Consider the following 22685-nt stretch of genomic DNA (forward strand, 5'->3'; position numbering starts at 1 on the left):
GATTTCTGTGCATTAATTCTGTATCCTGCTACTTTACCAAATTCATTGATTAGCTCTAGTAGTTTTCTGGTGGCATCTTTAGGATTCTCTATGTATACTATCATGTCATCTGCAAACAGTAACAGTTTTACTTCTTCTTTTCCGATTTGGATTCCTTTTATTTCTTTTTCTTCTCTGACTGCGGTGGCTAAAACTTCCAACACTATGTTGAATAATAGTGGTGAGAGTGGGCAACCTTGTCTTGGTCCTGATCTTGGTGGAAATGGTTTCAGTTTTTCACCATTGAGAACGATGTTGGCCGTGGGTCTGTCATATATGGCCTTTATTATGTTGAGGAAAGTTCCCTCTATGCCCACTTTCTGGAGGGTTTTTATCATAAACGGGTGTTGAATTTTGTTGAAAGCTTTCTCTGCATTTATTGAGATGATCATATGGTTTTTCTCTTTCAATTTGTTAATATGGTGTATCACATTGATTGCGTTGCATATATTGAAGAATCCTTGCATTCCTGGGGTAAACCCCACTTGATCATGGTGTATAATCCTTTTAACGCGTTGTTGGATTCTGTTTACCTGTATTTTGTTGTGGATTTTTTCATCTATGTTCACCAGTGATACTGGCCTGTAGTTTTCTTTTTTCTGTGACATCTCTGCCTGGTTTTGATATCAGGGTGATGGTGGCCTCACAGAATGAGTCTGGGAGTGTTCCTCCCTCTGCTATATTTTGGAAGAGCTTGAGAAGAATAGGTGTTAGCTCTTCTCCAAATGTTTGATAGAATTCGCCTGTGAAGCCATCTGGTCCCGGGCTTTTGTTTGTTGGAAGATTTTTAATCACAGTTTCAATTTCAGTGTTTGTGATTGGTCTGTCTGTATTTTCTATTTCTTCCTGGTTCAGTCTCAGAAGGCTGTGCTTTTCTAAGAATTTGTCCATTTCTTCCAGGTTGTCTATTTTATTGGAATATAGTTGCTTGCAGTAATCTCTCACTATCCTTTGTATTTCTGCAGTGTCAGCTGTTACTTCTCCTTTTTCATTTCTAATTCTATGGATTTGAGTCTCCTCCCTTTTTTTCTTGATGAGTCTGGCTAATGGTTTATCAATTTTGTTTATCTTCTCAAAAAACCATCTTTTAGTTTTATTGATCTTCGCTATTGTTTCCTTCATTTCTTTTTTTTTTTTTTGGCGGTACGCGGGCCTCTCACGGTTGTGGTCTCTCCCATTGTGGAGCACAGGCTCCGGACGCGCAGGCTCAGCGGCCATGGCTCACGGGCCCAGCCGCTCCGTGGCATGTGGGATCTTCCCAGACCGGGGCACGAACCTGTGTCCCCTGCAGCGGCAGGCGGACTCTCAACCACTGTGCCACCAGGGAAGCCCTACTTCATTTCTTTTTAATTTATTTCTGATCTGATCTATATTTCTTTCCTTCTGCTAACTTTGGGGTTTTTTGTTCTTCTTTCTCTAATTGCTTTAGGTGTAAGGTTGGGGTGTTTATTTGAGATGTTTCTTGTTTCTTTAGGTAGGATTGTATTGCTCTACACTTCCCTCTTAGAACTGTTTTTGCTGCATCCCATAGGTTTTGGGCCTTCGTGTTTTCATTGTCATTTGTTACTAGGTATTTTTTGATTTCTTCAGTGATCTCTTGGTTATTTAGTAACGTATTGTTTAGCCTCCATGTGTCTGTATTTTTTACAGATTTTTTCCTGTAATTGATATTTAGTCTCATAGCATTGTGGTTGGAAAAGATACTTGATACGATTTCAATTTTCTTAAATTTACTGAGGCTTGATTTGTGACCTAAGATATGATCTATCCTGGAGAATGTTCCATGAGCACTTGAGAAAAATGTGTATTCTGTTGTTTTTGGATGGAATGTCCTATAAATATCAATTAAGTCCATCTTGTTTAATGTATCATTTAAAGCTTGTGTTTCCTTATTTATTTTCATTTTGGATGATCTGTCCATTGGTGAAAGTGGGGTGTTAAAGTCCCCTACTATGATTGTGTTACTGTCGATTTCCCCTTTTATGGCTGTTAACATTTGCCTTATGTATTGAGGTGCTCCTATGTTGGGTGCATAAATATTTACAACTGTTACATCTTCTTCTTGGATTTATCCCTTGATCGAGATTATCTTTTGAAGAATTTTTCAGAAAGACTTCTCTTTGCATAAGATTCATTTGTAGAAATAAGCCCCTGGGAAAGCCTAGCTCAGAAATGTCAGACTGGTGTCGTTTAACTAGCTTTCTTTGGTCCACACTATCTGCCCTTCTAAAGTCAAATTCATTTTTAATTTGTAAAATCAGTAGATATTATCTTATAAAAATTCCTATTTCCGACTCTTCTTGGAAAATCAGAAGAACTGTGCATGAGCTTACATTCCCACGTGGACACCACTGGCTGGAGCCGAGTGGGGGCTGGTGCCTTTGGATGGGACATGTGCTCTTCCATGTCACCCCCCCATTCCACTTGGTCTGCATCGTCTACCTGGCTAGCCCCTGTAAGAACCTATTTGTAACTCTGCTATTTATTTGGTCTGCCTTGTATTGTGATAGGAACATGAAAAAAGTAAAAACCCTGGTCTCTAACAAGGGTGAAGCTTGATGTTTAGAAAAAACAAAACATTGCTTGAATTACCAAAGTAAGTTAACAAGGTAAAAATAAAATCTGTAGTGTAGTTGTGAACTACTTTTAAACTGTTTCCATTGCACTTCACTATTTTGCCTTTTAACCCAACATGTCTCTACACTTCGGCAATGCCTGAAAGCTGGATGACTCCACTCATACCTAAGTGTGTCTCCATACACAGATTGTAACATGTATGACCCACCCTGTAGCTTAATATGATACAAATCCCTGGGGAGGCCAACAGCACACCTAGACCCTCACCTTGGCTCTTGTCCCTAACTGCATGACCACAGGCAAAGCCCTCTGGGGTTCAGCTGTTCACTCATATAATGAGGGTACTGGACTAGGTCTCTCTTAGAACTGGGATTTGACTGTTTGAGACCATCAGCACATTTATAAAAATTGTGGAAATATCTTTTAGGTAAAACAAATAATAACTCAAGGGAAACTTGTTTTAGAAATATTTTAGAAAAGGGATGCTTTCCAAGAGTACAACAAGAAAATTAAAACTTTATCATCAAACTATGCTGACTTATCCATTCCTTGTTTACAAAATAGTTTTAAATTTAAAAAAAGCCAAAATTATATGCCATTATTTACCCTAGAAGTTGCTACTTAATGACAACGTACAATGAAGCCAGGATTTTAGAAAGGAGAAATGTAAAAATCAAAATAATTGATATAAATTTATATGCTAAAAATTAGTTATTTAGTCATATCTCTTCAAAGGAGTCAGTGAAAACCCTCGGAAGATGAAATCAGGCTCCATTCATTTACTTCCCTCTGACATTTGCTATTTAGCTAATTATTTTGGAAGCCTATATATTAAAGCTTAATGCATTCTCTCAAATCCAAAATTTATTAAGATCTTCTTTTTGCCAGATAAAAGTCTTTTTTTATAATAACAAGTTTGCATACTATCTACAAAAATGATTATAAGTAAAATTGTTTAGGACACCTGTGTAGGAAGAACCCTAAACAGGCCCTCAAATTTCCTGCCCTAATTTCTGTGACTGTGAATATGAAGGATACCACACCTGTGATCTGCACTACTTGATAAAAGGGATTTTGCAGATGTAATGAGATTATTAGTCAGCTGACTCTGAGTTAATCAAAAAGGAGACTATCCAGGTGATGCTGACCCAAGGACATGATTAAAGCAGAGTTTTCTCCACTGGTGATAGGAGAGGAGGTCAGATTTCTGAAGCGTGAGGGAGATGTGACGCACCAGTGCTGGCTTCCAGATGGTGACAGGGAGTGTTGGTACCTCAGGGAACTGAGAGAGGTCTCTGGCTGACAGCCAGCAATGAAACGGGGACCTCAGTTCTACAACCACAAGGAACTGAATTCTGCCGACAACTTGAATGAGTCTGGGAGTAGATTTCCCCTGAGTCTCCAGGCAAGGACTCAGCCCAGCTGACATCTTAGTTACAGCTTTAAGCTACTCAGAGCAAAGGACCCACTGGACTTGTGACTTACAGAACCATGTGCTAATAAGTGGGTGTTTGTGGTGATTTATTACACAGCAATAGAAAACTAACACAACACTGAGGAATTACGTATTATTAGGAAGGACAAGAAAACCAACTGAATATACGAATGCTACATTTTTCAGAGTGCTTAAGTTTCCAAGTTGATTTGTTAGGCAGTTTCATGTTGAGAAAAACAATGTGTGTTGAAGAGTAGAAGTGATAATTCTCAGGAAATGGGGCAAACTAAAGTCCAGAATAAATGTGAAACATTCAAACTAGATTTTAATTATAGCAAAGTAAAATTATACACTAAAAAACCTAGACATTTCAATTTCAAACTCAAGAGAAATCAAATACAGCAGAGATGCTTACCCTATTTTGAAAAAATGATGCATGAAAATGTGATGTTGTAGCAGATATTGATACTAAAGTAATAGTTTCTTCAGAACTAGGATTATGTAAGTAAACTTTTTCCATTTTTGGCATTCCAACTGGTCTGTAAAAACAAAAAGAAAACTGTTACAAATACTTCAAAGACAATTTCTAGTTTTAGAGTTAACCTCTACTTGTTAAAAAATTAATCAAAATTGTTTAGACAAATACATACCCAAATGTATGAAATTATATATTAAATTAGTTTATATCTAAAATTACACATAAAATGCATGCATTAGTTATTCAGCAAATAAAATTATTGAGTGCCAACTGTATGCCACACACTGAGCCAGGTACTGGGATGTAAGGAGGCAAGTCTCCACCCGGATGAAGCTTACAATCTAGTGAGGAAGCAGGCAGGGAACAAAATGGTCAGATCCCTTCATTACTTTCTGTAATACCACCTACCGCCTGCTTCTCTACTAATTCTGAATCTTACCCTCCTCTCCCCAAATTCCATTGATACATGTTCTTCAATTTAGAAGAAGTTTAGTGGCAATGTTATGTGAGCAGATCTGCCTTATGAGTTAGGGGCTGTTGTTATACTCATTTTATAGATGAGGACACCAAGGCACAGAAAGCTTCATTAACTTGCCTAAAGTCATACTTGGAACCTCACTCTGAATCCAGGCCATCTGGCTCTAGTCCCTGCTCTAACCCTCTCAAAGGAACAGTATAAAGCACACACTCGAGGTCTGATATCCACAGATTCATTTTAATGTTCCCCATGGCATCCACCTTACAGTTTGTCTGAAAAGTGAAACCTCCTCAGTATGTAGTCCACTAAGTACTTACGTTGCTAATCATACTTGCACAGGCTTCCTAGCTTGACAGCTTAAGAGAATTCTGCAAATAAATTACGTTTTTTCAGAGTTCTCTCTAGTTATTTAATTGGCGCCTATCTTATTTCCTCAACAAGATTATCAGTACCTTAAGGACGAAGTTTACGTTGTATGCGCACCGTGTATTCCTCATATTGTCTAGCACAGAACCAGGCACCTGGTGAGAGCGTGCACGGGGCAGCTTGCCCGCCCCTGCCCCCGCCCATGAGCTCAGTGGTTACAGTCTAGTGAGGAAGCAGGCAGGGAACAAAACGGTCAGATCCCTTTCTTTCTTTCTTTCTTTCTGTGATACCACCTGCTGTTATGAAGTGGTTATCAGCCCCCCAACCTGGAATCACTCAGCCTACACATGTGATTCCCTATGTTTCCACCTGAGTCAGGCTGTTTCCATGTGCATGACCCCCACGCCTTTACCAACGTCTTTGCTCTGTGTTTTCTTCCCTATCCTCTATGTGAATCCAAACCGTCATGTTCTAATTCAATTACAACTTCTGTCACAAGGTCCTCTTCTTGTACAATCATTTTGGCCTATGTTTTCTGAAATTTTATTTCATCTGTATAAACCTCAAATTCTAAGTAGTTGAAGATGCAGTGCCAGAATTACGTTTTATATGTGGTTCAACTGTTCACCATGCTTTTGTCCTTCAGGAATTTTTGCCCCTGCATTTTCCTCAGTTCAGTTTATCACTTGTAACTTATGATGTTGGAAAACTGATAAAACAGTGAACAGCTGATAACTTTCACTAGTTTAAAAAAAAACAAACCAGGGGCTTTGGGTTCCTTTTAAAATGGTGAATTGGTTAGTATATGTTACTGGTTCTCCCTGACACCCCCTAACAGCTGCATATACAAACAACAATGCTGGAAAACTTTAGAAGTTAATCCCTGATTCCAAGGATTAACCAAAAACAGCAAGAAACCCTTGGGGGAACAGAAGGCTGTCTGAACGGGCAGGTGGGGAAACGTGAGGGACACAGAGCAGCCCAGGCCGACAACGAGAAGCCAGGAATAACTCTCCTCTTCTCCATTCCCTTCCCTGCTTGCCTTGGTACAATCAAAGCCTCCCCCTTCAACCCAGATGGCAGAAAGGCTCACTGGGGTAAGAAGCTGAGGATCAGCTACACTTGAGCACACCCGCCTCTACACTCCTCTCTCTGGTCCTCCAAAGCCCTAAAGTTGTTAGATTACCATTTAGGAAGATACCTCTTCCAGACACTTCTGTCTAAGCACTGTCAGATGGAGTGGTGGGAACATAGGGCAATCAGTAGTTTTTATGTGAATGTGTGTATGTAACTGGACCTCTCCACCTTGGGGATCATCTCCCTTCTTAAGTTCACAAGAAGAGACAAAGAGCAAGGCTTGGTCTTCTGCTCTTCCTCAATATGCGTTATACGACAGCAACTCAGAAGTTCAGACATCAAAATAACATGCTCTGTGAAGAGTAGTACAATCAAGTTGAAAACATATACAATGTTGTGATAGACCACAATGTTGTTCCCAATTTCCTGACTGAACTGGTGAGAGGCTTATCTCTCTCCACTTCATTAACATTAGGCCAATGAAATGTGAGCAAAAGTGACATATATCATTAAGTTTTAAGAGTCTTCTTGTACTCGGTTTCTTCTGCCAAGTAAATGGCATTTCACAGATAGGAGTGCTCTTCTAGTCTAAATCCCACTGGGTCGTTTGTGATCACAGCATAACCTAGTTAAGCCTGAATAAATGCATACCTGAAGCTGCAAAAAGTTAAACCAAGAATTAAAAATAAGCATAATGGAATATGCTTAAGGAGAAGTGGCAAGATACTAGTAAAATGAAGAAAGCCTATAGAAAACGAGAAAATATCAGCAGAAAACATAATGTATAAAGATAACGGATGGGATAGGTAGATAAAAATCTATTTGTGAGTTGGAAGATCAGATTGACAATTTAGTTCCAAATTCAGTAAGAAAGAATATATATTTAGAATATTTTAGAAGATAGAGCTATAAAAATCAAAAGAAAAACAGATATGTAGAACATAACTAGAAGTGGTAATATTTGGAAAATGGAGTGTAGGAATACTTGAAGAATATGGACAAAAACAATGGGCAAAACCCAAAATTTTAAAAAAAGATGAAATAATTCTTGATTGAAAGGGTTTATGAAATGTCAACAAGGAGAGATAAGGAAACCCTGTACTTAATAAACACACAGAAAAATTTAAGGAGTTGCAAGAGTTTTTTTATACATTATGGATATAAGCCTCTTAGGAGATATTTGCAAATATTTTCTCCCATTCTGTGGCTATCTTTTCGCTTTCTTGATGGTATCATTTGCAGCACAAAAGTTTTTAATTTTTATATAATCCAATGTGTATATTTTATCTTTTGTCACTTGTGCTTCTAGAGCCATATCTAAGAAAATATTGTACAAATCACTGCATAATGGAGATACACTACAATGTTTTCCTCTAAGGTTTTATAGTTTAGCTTTGTTACATTTACATTTAGCTCTATGATACACTTTGAATTAATTTTTGTGTATGGTGTCAGGTAGGGGATCCAACTTAATTCTTTTGCCAGTTGTCTTAGCACCATTTGTTGCAAAGATTATTCTTTCTTCATTTAATTGTCCTGGCACCCTTGTCAAAATCAATTTACAATAAATGTAAAGTTCTATTTCTGGAATCTAAATTCTTTCCCATTTATCTATATGGCAGTATTACAGGGTCTTGACTACTAAAGCTCTTTAGAAGATTTCTGACATTGGGAGCTGTTAGTCTTCCAACATTGGTCTCCTTTTAAAAAATTGTTTGGCTAGTCTGGATCCTTCTTATTTCCATGTGAATTTTAATACCAGCTTGCCAATTTCTGTAAAAAAGTCAGTTGTGGTTTTGATGGGGATTGTGTTGAATCCACAGATCAATTTAGGGAGTATTGCCATTCTCATTTGTGTCTTCTGATTTATGAATATGGGATGGTTTCTATTTACTTAGTTCTTTAATTTCTTTTGACAATGGTTTGGCATTTTTAGTATACAACACTACTTTTTAAAAATTTGCATATAAGTATTTTATTATTTTTGATGCCATTGTAAATGGAATTGTCTTAATTTTGATTGTCCATTGCTAGTGTATAGAACAAATATTTTTGTATATTGAGCTAATATCCTGTAACCTTGCTAAACTCACTTATTAGTTCTATTTTTTTTAAAAAGTGGATTGCTTAGGATGTCCTTGTACAAGAGTATAACATCTGAAAACAGAGATGGTTTAATTCTTCCTTTCCAAACGCCATTATCAAAAGTGGGGTACCTAAATCTCCAACTATTACTATTGAACTGTCTGCTTTTTCCCTTTAGTTCTGTTAGTGTTGCTTCCTATATTTTGGGATTCTGTTGTTCGTTGTGTCTTGCTTTTTTAATGTGACAATCTTGGTCTCTTAATCGGTGTGTTTAGACTATTTATATTAAATGTAATTATTTTTATGGTTAAAGTCTACCATCTTGCTAGTTATTTTCTATTTGTTCTATCTCTTCCTTGTTCAGAACCCTTTTATATGCAGAATTTTCTAGTCCTGGCCCAATTAACAAAGATGAAATCTGAATAAAAATTAAGAACTATCTGGAACTGAATCAAAATGAAGAAATTAACTCATTAAAAACTTGTGGAATACAGTTCAAGTTGTGCTTAAACGAAAATTCATAAATCTAAATGTACTTATTTGAAAAGAAGAAAGCCTGAAAATTAATGAGCTAAGCATCCATGTCATTAGAAAAAGAATAGCAAATTAAAATAAGAAAGTACAAGGAAAGAAATAATACAAATAAGAGTGGAAATCAATGAAGTAAAACATAAAACAGAGAAGATTTATGAAGTCAAAAATTCCCATTTTGGCAGGGGGACTAATAAATTGTTAACTACCTGGCAAGATGAATAAAGAAAAAAGAGGAGGCATAAAATATCAATACCAGCAGTGATGAGGAAGACATCACTACAGATGCTACAAACAGTAAAACAATCATAAAATTATATTAACTTTATGATAGTAAATTTGAAAATCCTGAAATTGCCGTACTCCTAGAAAAACAGAGCTTGCCAAAACTGACAAAATTAAGAAAAAAACATGTAAGCATTACAGAAAATAAAACTACTGAAGAAATTAAACCTGCAATTTAAAACTTCCCCACAAAGAAAACTCCAGTCCATAAGGACTTGACTGGCAAAGTCTACCAAATATTTAAAGGGACTATTCTACCAAACACTTTGGGGAAAAGAGAGATGCTGATACAAAATGGGGAAAGATGAGAAAGAACTCTGTGAGGCTGGATTTAAATTGGGAAAATATGAATTGGACTTATCAGTATGGGCCATGATTTATGCATGTATACATATCAATATATACATACATAATGCATATGTATATATACATGTATATATTCCTCCAGAGATCGGTCCACATGAGCACAGAAGCAATGACATATAGGGGCAATGAACACATTCAGTGCCCAGATCTGGGTTTCTAAATGTCATTTCCCACTGAAGAAACCAGGACTTCTTTAGTTTTGGCTAATTCCAGGTCTTGGACAAAGTAAACATAAGGAAGTCTAGAATGTGTGTTGTATCAGAAAGCAAAGAATTGTTCAAAGATAATAGGACGTATCAAAAAAAGAAAAAGGAATCAGCTTAAAGAGGCTCCCACTGGCAAAAATCTGTAAAATTTGGAGCAAAAAGAACAGTGAAAGTAAAGGGTTATAACACACTGATTAAAAAACAAAACCCATGAGTCTAGAGCAGAGATCAACAACCTTTTTCTGTAATGGGCCAGACGGTAAATACTTTAGGCTTTACAGACCATGCAATCTCTGTCACAACTACCCAGTCTGCCACTGTTGTGCAAAAAGCAGCCATAGACAAACGTAAATGAATGGGCATGGTTATGTTCCAGTAAAACTTTATATATAAAAACAGGTGTCAAGGGCCATAATTTTCTAACCCTTGGTCTATAGTGATGATCAAAGAAAAGAGGGGAATACTTCTTTACAGAAGAATCTTGATTCCTAAATGAAAAAAAACAATGATAGAATCTGAAGGGGAAAAAAGGAATCACCATTTTGCAACTATTGATGTAATGACTGATTCAGGTAAGAGTCTATGGGTACTGATGAGGTAAACTATTAGATGAAAGACTGATGGAGAACAGGATAGCAACCCTACAGATTATTTATTAATTACGAAGAGGAAAAGCCACCTTTACAATTTACAGGATCTGGCAGATAGTACACCAATGAGTGCTCAAACTCAGCATCAGCAATAATTAGAAATATGGACATTACATTACCCTGATATAACGTAATACAGTATTACCTATGCAACGTTCTTGACAAAAATGTTTAGCCCGAAATCTAATCATTAGGATATAATCAGGCAAATCCAGTTTGTAGGCTATTCTATAAGTCAACTGACCTGGACTACAAAAATTTCAATCTTATGAATAAAAAAAAGAAAAAAGGTAGGAAACTGCTCTAGATTAAAGACACCTACCAACCAAATGCAATGTGTCATCCTTAATTTAAACCTGGTTAGAGGATGGGAGACTATATTGCTTTTGGCAATTAGGGAAATTTAAATGTAAACTATATATTAGATAATGTTACTGTATCACTAGTAGATTCTTTGGGTGTAATAATGGAATTGTGGCTACGTAGGACCAGTCCCTTAGGATTCACACACTGAAGAACTTAGGGGTGAAATATGATGTATACATTTACTTTCCGGAAAAAAAGTGGAGTTTGTGTGTGTGTAGAAAGAAAAAGAGACAGAAAGAAAAGGTTAACTCTTGGTGAATCTGGATAAAGGTTATGTAGGTGTTCACCATATTATTCTTACAACTTCTATGTACTTTTAAATTTTTCAGAAGTTGGGGAAAATATTAAGACTTTCTGTTCAACAAAATACCGGATGGGAAAATTTGACACATGACAAGCTGGGAAAAGATATTTGCAATGTCTAAATATCTTTTTAGACTTTAAGGTTATTTTTAGGCTATAAGAGGAATTTCTAATTACTAAGAACCCCAAAAGAAAAATGGTCAAAGGATATGAACAGGCAATTTATAGGAAGAGGAAACTCAAAAGGCCAATAAGCATATAAAGATGGATATTCGAACTTACTAGTGATCAGAGAAATGCAAAATTAACAAGGCATCATGTTATCCCTATTTAACTAGCAAAATTAGAAAGTTGGCTAACGTTAAGTGCAAATACAGGGGACATGGCAATACAGGAATGCTAGTGCACTGCTCGGAGAAGTACAGAGAGGAACAGCCATTCACAAGAGCAATCAGGCCATAGCTAGATACGCGAAGTGTACTCACACTCTGTAACCTATGCGTTCCACTCTGGACTTATAATTCTAAAGAAATTCTCATGACGGTCCGTAAGTGACCCTGTAAGAGGATTTCACTGCAGGGCTGTCTGTGGTGGTAAGGCAGGAGAGGCAATATGTGTAGCCATCATGGGCTTCCCTGGTGGCGCAGCGGTTGCGCGTCCGCCTGCCGATGCAGGGGAACCGGGTTCGCGCCCCGGTCTGGGAGGATCCCACATTCCGCGGAGCGGCTGGGCCCGTGAGCCATGGCCGCTGAGCCTGCGCGTCCGGAGCCTGTGCTCCGCAACGGGAGAGCCCGAGCCGGTCCCCCGCAACGGGAGAGCCCACAACAGAGGGAGGCCCGCATACCACAAAAAAAAAAAAAAAAAAAAAAAAAAAAAAAAAAACATGTGTAGCCATCAAAGGGGGAGTTAACGGTAGAGTAAGTACTCACTATTTTACTCCTGTGGTTAGAAATAAGAGAGCAGAGAAATAATCTAACAAAAACAGACCTTTAAAAAGGTAAGAAATAGAATGAGCTACGCAGCCACTATGGAAAACAGTATGGAAGTTCCTCAAAAAATTAAAAACAGAACTACCTTATGACCCAGCAACCCCTCTTCTTCCCATACATGAAGGAAATGAAAACACGGTATCGAAGAGATACATGGCACTCTAAGGTTTACCGCAGCATTGTTCACACTGGTCAAGATATGGAAACAACTTAAGTGTCCATCGATGGATGAATGCATAAGGAGGCTGTGCTGTATATATACACGATGGAACATTATTCAGCCATGAGAAAAAAGGAAACCCTGCCATTTGTAACAACACGGATGGACTTCAGGGCATTATGCTAAGTGAAGTAAGTCAGAGAAAGACAAATCTGTATGATATCACTTATATGGGGAATCTAAAAAAGCCGAACTCATAGAAACAAAGACTAGAATGGTATTTACCAGGGACTAGCGGGTGGGGGTAAAGGAGAGATGTGGGTCCAAGAGTACACATTTCCAGTTAGAAGATGAATAAGTTCTGGTGATCTAATGTACAGCGTAGTGATTATAGTTAATAATACTGTACTATACGCTTGAAAGTTGCTAAGATCTTAAATGTTCTCACCACAAAAAAGAAATGGTAATTATGTGATGTGATGCAGGTGTTAGCTAATGCCATGGTGGTAATCATCCTGCAGTGTAAGTCAAATCAATGTGCTATATACCTTAAACTTACAATGTTATATATCAGTTATATCTCAAAGTTGGAAAAAAACCAGAATGAGCTATATCACAATATTATTTATATGTTAAAATATAATTACATACATTAAAATTATGTAAGAATAATTTCTAACTGGGTGGCAGATACAAAACTATACATGTGTCTTATTCATTTCTGTCTGTATATTTCATAAAAAAGAAAAAAGGTGACAATAATGTGGCAAAGTAATGAAAATACTCTGGAAAGTAACACTGCCCTATAATCGTTAAGCATCATCATATAAAAGTGAAATAAAGCATTCAGAGTCTTTTATTTTTCCTTTTGCTTTAGAGTGACCACATCAGTCAAGATGGCTCTGCTATGTGTGTTGCTTACTTGAGGTCAATGAATCAAAAGGTATTTGCCGAGGACCTACATTTGAGCCACCACTGTTAACAATGCTACCTTACCTTTACAGGTGCTTCTTATATAGCCATCAATGCTGAATCCTGTTTAGTCAGACAGTAAGCCCCATATGTTGTGATATGCTCCCTCAATAATTCAATCTGAAAAGTACTTTAACAGATTTTATCTAAATAGAATATTAGAGAACTTAGGGTGGAAGTGTTATAATTAAACATTATGATAAATAAACTCAAAGCTCATTTTATTGTCCAAGCAGAAGTTTTAGTCTGTTTCCTTAGAGGTTTGTCTAACTTCCTTATTAGGACTTCTTCTTTGGCGGGTAAAACCCTCAAGGTCTAAAGTTGGGCAGAATTACATGCACTCAACCTGACTTTTAACACAGTCACATTATTTCACTTGATTCTCACATTCTGTATCACCTAAATCAACATCAAATGCAACTCAGCACCACTTTATTCATTTCTTCTGCAGCTTCATCTACAGTTGACTCTTGAGTTGTTTTAAACATTCTGTCTTTTCTAGAATGGGATAACAATATCTTCTTTCCATACTACCCAAAAAAGTCAAGTTCATATGCATAAGGTCCACAGACTATATAAATAAGAACCCTTCACTGTCTTTTGTAAACATTTAACACATTTTTAAGGTTTTGAAAACGGGTTGTGCTGCTTTTCATTTTACACACCATCTGAGAATTTCTCTATAACGCTGACATGAAGTTTTGTTGCTGCTGAGGTTCGATGTCTTCCGGTGCCTCTAAGGCTTAAGCCAAGACATAGTCCCCTTCTGAGAGCTCATCACTGCAGATGCCACCAGCTCTTGCCAGAAGCGGGAAGGCTGTAGAGAAGATGAACTCCCTTAAAGTCTCTCAGCAGAGAGCAGGTGATTCTGCGGCATTAGCGGTCACCAAGAGGCTGCACCCACAGACTGCCCTTGAGAGGCAGGATCCCACAGACGCGTTTCCTGCTTTGCAGGGAAGCAAAAACCTGGTCCAAAACTGCTCCGTGGCTTACGGCCCGGCCATCAAGAGGCTCAAAATCTTTCTTTGGCTTACAGTTCAGCCATGAGGAAAAAACCCGAAGGCGAACCAAGGCTTGGGCCCTGAGGAAGGGACAGAGGGGCATCCAGAGGCAGGTCTGCAACAACGCATTTAGGGTTAGGAGGCAGGAAGCTGAGCGCCCTCAGGAGCCCCCAGCGCGCGGACTTCTTCTTGCTCAGGTAGAGACTTTCTCAGGAGCTAGACCTCTTGACCAACAGGCTCATCAATCTCAGGTAGGGTCATGGGACCATAAAATCATTAGGGAAGTAGGTACAGATCCAGCTGGGACTTCAAACTATGGCCGTGATGCTGCAGGAAGAAGCTTTACAAAGACAATATGGAAGCTAAAACTCTTCTTCCTCAAGCTTCATACACATATAAGTAGAATAACGGTACACAGAAATAAAAATGTGCTCCTTCCACCCTGTAAGTTCACCGATTATGTGCTTTTTTCAACAAGCATGCTCTTTTACAATTCAAATGTCCCATAGGCTACCTAGCAACCAGTGTTTCTCCTCCCTATGAATTTGTTCTTAACGTTTTTCCTCCAGTGACCTCAGTGCAATCAATCTCAGTTTAGATAAAGAAGACAGGGTATAAGACAGATAGGTACTCTGGGGGATCCTTGAAGAAGACAGGACTGAAGATGGCCTGCTACAGGAGAGGGCTCTGGGGTAAGGAAACAAGCCTGGAGGTTCTAGGAGCCTGGAAGCAGGGGTGGATCAGAAAGCTTGGTTTGCAATGCTGGTGAGGCTGGCCTTACCCTTTCTTCTAGGCATCAAAGAGGAAAGGCCCTAAGCCACACCCTCCAGAAATGAACCCTTGGAGAAGGGTCATCTACTTACGTCGCTGAGAGAAGTCTGGAGTAACAAGAACAGAGGGAAAGCATCAGCAGGCTATTCCAGTCACTCATGCACAGACAGAGAAGGCTTCCTGCAGTTCCAGATGGTCCACACCATGGAAGCAGAGGGAGGTCTCCCTGGATGGACCAGCTTACAGACCTCATACAAACAGCTTCCCCTGCCTCTCCCTCTCCTCAGTTCCCTTGGCAAAGTGGAAGACTGAGGAGAGAAGTCACACTGAACCACGGAAAACTATGCTCAAGTACTAATACAAATTTACTTGTAAATAAATAAGCAGTGCATCAGTTTTCTATGCTGCCTAACAAAGTACCACAAACCGAGAGGTTGTTAAAGCAATGCCCATTTATCATCTCTCAGTTCTGTACAGTAGAAGTCCAGGCACAGCATGACTGGTGTATCTGCTCAGGGTCTCACACATCACGGCTCAAAGTCCCCTTCTAAGCTCATGCAGGTTTCTGGCAACGTTTAGGTTGCTCTCAGCCTCTTGCCATATGGCCCCTGCCCTTTCCAAAACCAACACAAAGTAACTCCCTTGCATCAAATACCTCTCATGCTTCAAATCTCCGACATTTCTGTCTCTGACTGCCACAGCCAGATGTAGTGGGCTCGTGTGATTAGGTCAGGTGCCCAGATTACCTCCCTATCTTAAAGGTCAACTGATTTGGGACCTTAATTACATTTTCAAAATTCTTTGAAAATTCTACAGCAACATCTAGATTAGTGTTTGATTGAATACAATTGGGAGAAGGTGCATGTGCACCTTAGGGGCCAGGAATCTGGGGACCATCCTAGAACCCTGCCTGTCATAAGCATTATGTGTGACTCCTTGGCTAGACAGGTAAGATTTAAAAATAAGACAAAGATTTTCAAATGCCTGCTAGCGCTGGTCCAGTTTGTTTCCATTATCAGCTGCTCCAAAGACAGAAGGAGGGCCAAGGGGGTTAGTGTGAATTATTTATAGATAAACCAAGCTGAGATATACAGCTGTTCTCTGTGCTGTCAAGAGCAGAGCTTCTGACTAACTGTCCATATTTTATAAGAGTCTGAGGCTCAAAAGAATTAGGAAGAAGCACTCATGAATTAGCTTGGAAAGTAAGCGGCAATTTTGTGGTCAATGGCAATTTTTCTAGCCACAGAAAGATGACAGTGCAGTGCCATGAAACAGCTGGAGAAATGGCTGAGTAGCTGCCCTCAGGCAAACTTTGTGAATGACAGTGACACAGCAGTACCTTAAGCACAACTTTCGGCAGGAATTTGGGCCAAATCAATGTGCACTCCTTTGGCCACTCGATTACCACAAAATCTGACCATCGTCTCAAACATTTTAGACTGAGGGCTGCGCTGGAGTGTTGGCTGAACAGGTAGAAACTGGAACGCTAAAAAGTACCAAACATCCCTTTAGAAAAGAGGGCCTACTTGATTTTCTTGGAATACCAAAAAGTGATTAGGGAGAAATGCCTCTCATCAACTGAACTTGACAATAAACACCTCCAGTTTTAACAAGTTTATTCAATTTCCACTGTTTAAAAGCCATTAAGTCTCTGTTTTAAACTTTTAGATTTGAAATCAAGATTTTCTGCACTTATTATATAAACCAAAGAACTCAGTAAAACAAGTTCCCACCCAAAGAATCTTTTAAACCTGCAATAAATGTTTGAAAAAAGGAGTTGTTATGGAAACAGAAAAATATTTAACAGCACTGGCATAAATAACTGCGGGGGGTGAGTAAAGCAGGGGGTGGGGGGAAGGTGGTGGTCAGGCCCAAGATTGCTCCAGGCTGACTGCTACAGAGAGAGAGGGGGAAGGGGGGGAAGAAAAGAAGGGCGGAGGGAGAGGGAGGGAGAGGGAAGGGGCAAAAAAGTAGAACCAAAGAATAAATTTAAACAAAATGGATGCAAACAAAGAAAGCCTATTTCTCCAGAAAGTTAATTTGATCAAACGTCAGAGACATTCTAGAGGGCGGTAGGGACGGCCAGCCGTAGTGAGAGGAGTCAGGCCACGGAGGTTTAGAAAGCAGCCACGGAACTAGAACTGCATCCTTGCTAAAGGACAGGAAACCGTCTTGGAGACCCTGGTTGGCAACTGAATGCAACCTGGAGTGATAAATTTCATCCGACTCAAAAGTTCTTCCAGTTACTGCAAAGGGTGTTGTAAAATTAAGAATGGCTTCTGGTTTAGCAAAAATGACCACAAGGAGTAGAAGTAGTTCACAGAAAACACAGGCAAAACTTCAGTGCATAAGTCAAGGTACAGAGAGCAATGATTTCTGATTACTTACAATTTCTGGAAAAAAAATATCATGAAGTGTTCTGTTAAGGCTACTTCTCAAGTCCTAAAATTACTGCTAGACATATGAAGCTAATGAAACATTTACAGCATGGGCATTAATTAAATCAGTACATTGCTGGATCAAGAAGAAAAGGTATAGCAAATGTTTAATGAAGTGCTGCAAAAACACTTGAAAATGCAAAACGAATTTTACTGTAGCAGAAGAAATCAGCAGGTAATCTTGCTGGACTTAAAGACAATGTACGGCATGTGTTAAGTGTGAAATACGTGCCAGATATGTAAAGATAAATACTGTGTATTTATCTTGATAGTCGGGTCTAGTAGGGAAGCAGACGTCAAAAGAACAATTAGAGCAATAACCAGCACTGACAGAAGTTAGTAGAGGATGTCAGGTGTGATGAAGAACCCAATTTCAGTTTTGATGTCTCATTGCTGACAGTTTTCAAGCCCCACAATGTCCCTTCACCTTATGCCCCACATCTGGGCAAGCCCACAGGGCAGCCTGCACACTCTCTCCCATCTACTAAGAAGTTCAGACCATGCAAGCCTGCCCAGCCTCACCCTGTAAGCATAAGAGCCAAGCCAGTTTCCTTTCTCTGCTCTCTCAAGCCATTTTTCAGACCTTGGGAGCCCTCCCTGCTCTCCCCAGAAAGCTTCATTATGTGAGGATAATAAATTTCAGCCCTTCTTGGTGTGTGAATCAGTCTTGACACCTAAATCAAATTTTGGGTGTGGATCCATCCCAGCTCTGTGGAGTGAACACCACACCATGGAAGCAGGGAGGAAGGCAGCTTCCACCTCTGCTAGGCAGGCTGGGGAAGGCGTGCTTTACAGAGGACTGAAGGTCATTGGAGGTTCAACGGGCCAGGGAGGTTGTAACGGGCTTCAACTGGAGTTCCTGCCCACTGCACGACTTTTCTTTCTCTGGGTGAAACCATGATAATTACAGAGACACCCCCTGGAAGACACGTCCACTACCAAACACCGTCCTTATCTGAGTGGTGAGGTAGCCACCTCACCTAAGCCAGGGTGATGACTGTACTACTATGAGATTTTTCCAACTAAAGTAAAAGAAGCTATTATTCCCCGAGGGAGGGAGGCTAGAGAATGCGGGTCTGAAGAACAGTCAGTAGCTTTGCTCTCATCATTGTAGGGAAAAGATATGGGCAGTGGGAGAGAAGAAGCCAACAGCAAGTGGGGCAGAGATAAGAGATGGGGGGTGGGGGGAAGGCCTAGCGGTGCTGCATAACGTGCATCCTGTCGTTCCCAGGTCCCACTGAAACTCTGAACTTTCTGCAAATATATTACGGTCCTTGGAATTCCTTCTAGTATATCCTTATTTTTGTTCAACTCTTTTCAGTTAGATTTCTATCACTTAGAACCAAACAACGACAGCACTGACCCAAACAGAGGGATTCCGGCACTCTGTAATTACTGTTAATTTTCTTACAATACCAATAATGGTACTGTACTTATGCAGAATGTAGGCATGAAATGTCATTATGTCTTCTACAAATGAGTAAAAAAATCAACAAAAATATGAATATGGCAAAATTTTTAATTATTGAATTTAGTTTAAGAATATATTCACTAGCTGTTCTATTTTTCTGTATGACTGCATGAAACCTTCCATGAAAATTTCTTTTTGGAGAGGAGCCTCTTAAAGTATGTATAACATGCCTGGAGCTTTCAAAGAGAGTTTGGCCGTCATCTGAGCTAAGAGACTCCCAACGACAGTTGGATGTGAGATTGCCCTGCTTCCTTGGGATCCTCCCCAAGTGCCTGCCCGTGGACATCAATATTCAGGTCCTGCCCTTGAGGCTCCAGCCTGCTCGCAATTTTCCCTTCCTGAGTGCCTGCCCCTGTACACTTTGGGCTTGCTTAACCAGCTCCCACAATTATATAAGCCAATTCCTTATAAAAACTCCACACATAAACATATATGGACACACACACACACACACACACACCACACAAATCTGACTGGATCTGTTCCCCTGATTGAACCCTAATACATGTGTTCACATCTGCTCCCAACTCCTACTTCTATAGATTCCACTTCTACCTTTATGAGATAAAAACAAACTCTGTTCAGTGCTCTCAGGCTGGACACAGAAAAGTTTAAATTAAGGGTAAATTTTTTTTCCTTTTGTTTCCGCTCTTTTGCAGCAGCATATAAATTTGCTGCTTTGGGGAACAGTCCAGTCTAACTCCGCTATCCCTTTTCTGTGCTGTAACCAAGAGCTCACACTCTGCTTCAAACAATTTTCTTCATCGTATAACCCAACCCTCATCTGTACTGGAGTGCATCTGTCTGTTCGCACATCTTTAGCACATCGTCCTCTCCAGTCGTAGATTAATTCGTTGATTCCTATCAGTGCTCCTTGTACATGACACCTAATTACTCTCTAGCCTAAATATTAACTAAAAATGTTTTACATTCTGCATATCCTTTCACCTCCTAATTCCATTTTTTTGGACTCTCCTGAGGAACTAGTCATAGTTGTGCTTAAAGCATTAGTTTCAGCACTGATTATAAGAACAAAGAGTTTAAAACAAAAAATGAATTTAAAAAATATATCCATACAATTTGCTCTTCTTTGATACCACAAAATAATGTAACAGAAAATTCTATGGAATAAAAAAATGCACAGTATATATGTTTAGAAAGCAGGTTAGGGACTTCCCTGGTGGTGCATGGTTAAGAATCCACCTGCCAGGAATAAAGACGCAAACGTAGAGAATGCACTTGAGGACACGGGGAGGGGGAAGGGTAAGCTGGGACGAAGTGAGAGAGTGGCATGGACATATATACACTACCAAATGTAAAATAGATAGCTAGTGGGAAGCAGCCGCATAGCACAGGGAGATCAGCTCGGTGCTTTGTGACCACCTAGAGGGGTGGGATGGGGAGGGTGGGAGGGAGAGGCAAAAGGGAGGGGATAGGGGGATATATGTATACATATAGCTGATTCACTATGGTATACATATAGCTGATTCACTATGTTATACAGCAGGAACTAACACAACATTGTAAAGCAATTATACTCCAATAAAGATAAAAAAAAAAAAATCTACCTGCCAACGCAGGGGACATGGGTTCAATCCCTGGTCCGGGAAGATCCCACATGTCTCGGAGCAACTAAGCCCATGCGCCACAACTACTTAGCCTGTTCTCTAGAGCCCATGAGCCACAACTACTGAGCTTGCGCTCTAGAGCCCACAAGCCACAACTACTGAGCCCATGTGCCAAAACTACTGAAGCCTGCGTGCCTAGAGCCTGTGCTCTGCAACAAGAGAAGCCACCGCAATGAGAAGCCCATGCACCACAACGAAGGGTAGCCCCCGCTCACCGCAACTAGAGAAAGCCCGCGTGCAGCAACGAAGACCCAACGCAGCCAATAATAAATAAATAAATAAATAAATTTTTAAAAAAAGAAAGCAGGTTATAAAATAGTTTATGGTCAGAAAATACTGTTATATTTTTGTAACTCAATAAATAAATACAGATACACAGAAAAAGGACTTGAAGGATAGAAGTTCAATGTTTATGTTTCTGGGTGGTTGGATTACTGGTAAATATTTACTTCTTTCTCTTGATAAGCATTTTCTAGGTTTACCAGAGTGAACATGTACTGCTAGCATATTAGGCAAAACCCCAGTAAATTTTGTACTGGTGATTTAATAATCTGTGGCCTAGAACAGGAATTCTTTACTAGCGCTTAAGGATCCAGATGTGGACTTTGATGCGGATGGCTACAAAACCCTTGAACCTATGTGCAAAATGTTATTTGTATGTGCAACTGTGTGTGTGTGCATTTGGGGAAAGGAAGGAAGAGGTTCTGATAGCTTTCATCTGTTCTTAAAGAAAACCATGATCCAAAAAAGGTTAAAACTACCAGTCCAGAATTTTGCTTGCCCTTATCTCAATTTCTCCAACTTGGGGGTGGGGCATTCATTATGTAAAGCGTTGAGGGACAGATAATTTGGAACAGGAATTACCAATTTCGATTCAGATATTTTGCACACCTGAACATTTCTTTATCTCAGGGGACGCATGAAATTTTCAAAACCCCCTTAAAAAAAAATGAGGTGACAAACGTTGGATATAACTTTTGAAACAATCTCTCTAAAATGGTTACTGCTAAGCTTTTCAAAGTAAGAACACTCACTACGTTAGACTTAAAGTTTTGCTACTGTACCCTGATCTCCTCTGTCCCCAGGCTCATGGTGTCATCATAAACATGGCCCATGCCATAGTCCTAGATTGGAGTTCATCAGAGAGATAGAACTCATCATTATTTTAAAAATAATGAACCTTCTTGCTAAAGATCAAAATGCATGCCATGCTTCATTAAATATCTTGGCATTTGACAGAAGGAGACTATGGGTGATATATTACTGTGACTGGATTAAGAACTCTATGCTTTTGCCATCTCAACATCGTATCTAAACCTTTTTATAGGACTGAAACAATAGTGACGTATTTCCTATCTGAACATTATGGTCTTTAAACCTAACACCCACAAGTCAATTTTACTATTTATATAACGACTACCTGCAAATACTGATTCCATCTATAGGCACAAAAGGAAGCACACAAACTTCTCTCTGCAGCCCCACCCCAAAAATCCATGATCTCTGTAAACACCTGAAAAGATGGAGTTGTTATCAGATAGCTCTTCTTATGCTGACTACTTTACCATGGTTTTGTACAAGTATAACCGATATATTTGATTATTCTAGGTTTGAGATTGTAAAGAAATTATTACAGAATTAATTAAAGAATGTTAAAGAATGCAAGGCTGCCTACCGTGGTACACGTAAAAACTAAATGGAAACTTGACATTAACATCTTAGTGTAGAAGAAATATTACTCAGCCATAAAAAGAAATGAAACTGAGTTATTTGTAATGAGGTGGATAGACCTGGAGTCTGTCATACAGAGTGAAGTAAGTCAGAAAGAGAAAAACAAATACCGTATGCTAACATATATATATGGAATCTAAGAAAAAAAAAATGTCATGAAGAAATTAGTGGTAGGACGGGAATAAAACACAGACCTACTAGAGCATGGACTTGAGGACATGGGGAGGGGGAAGGGTAAGCTGTGACGAAGTGAGAGAGTGGCAGGGACATATATGCACTACG

General features: G+C 39.3%; 1 protein-coding gene across 1 annotated transcript in view; it reads right to left on the reverse strand.

The window, feature by feature from the left end:
- TMEM131 (transmembrane protein 131) overlaps nt 1-22685 on the reverse strand; it is a 193350-nt gene that overhangs the window by 96611 nt on the left and 74054 nt on the right. Inside the window, exon 5 of the mRNA XM_007112819.3 lies at nt 4467-4590. Within this exon, the coding sequence (XP_007112881.2) occupies nt 4467-4590 (124 nt within the window). The remainder of the gene's footprint in view (nt 1-4466; nt 4591-22685) is intronic.

Source organism: Physeter macrocephalus, chromosome 12 (genome assembly GCF_002837175.3).
Source record: "Physeter macrocephalus isolate SW-GA chromosome 12, ASM283717v5, whole genome shotgun sequence".
NCBI lineage: Eukaryota > Metazoa > Chordata > Mammalia > Artiodactyla > Physeteridae > Physeter > Physeter macrocephalus.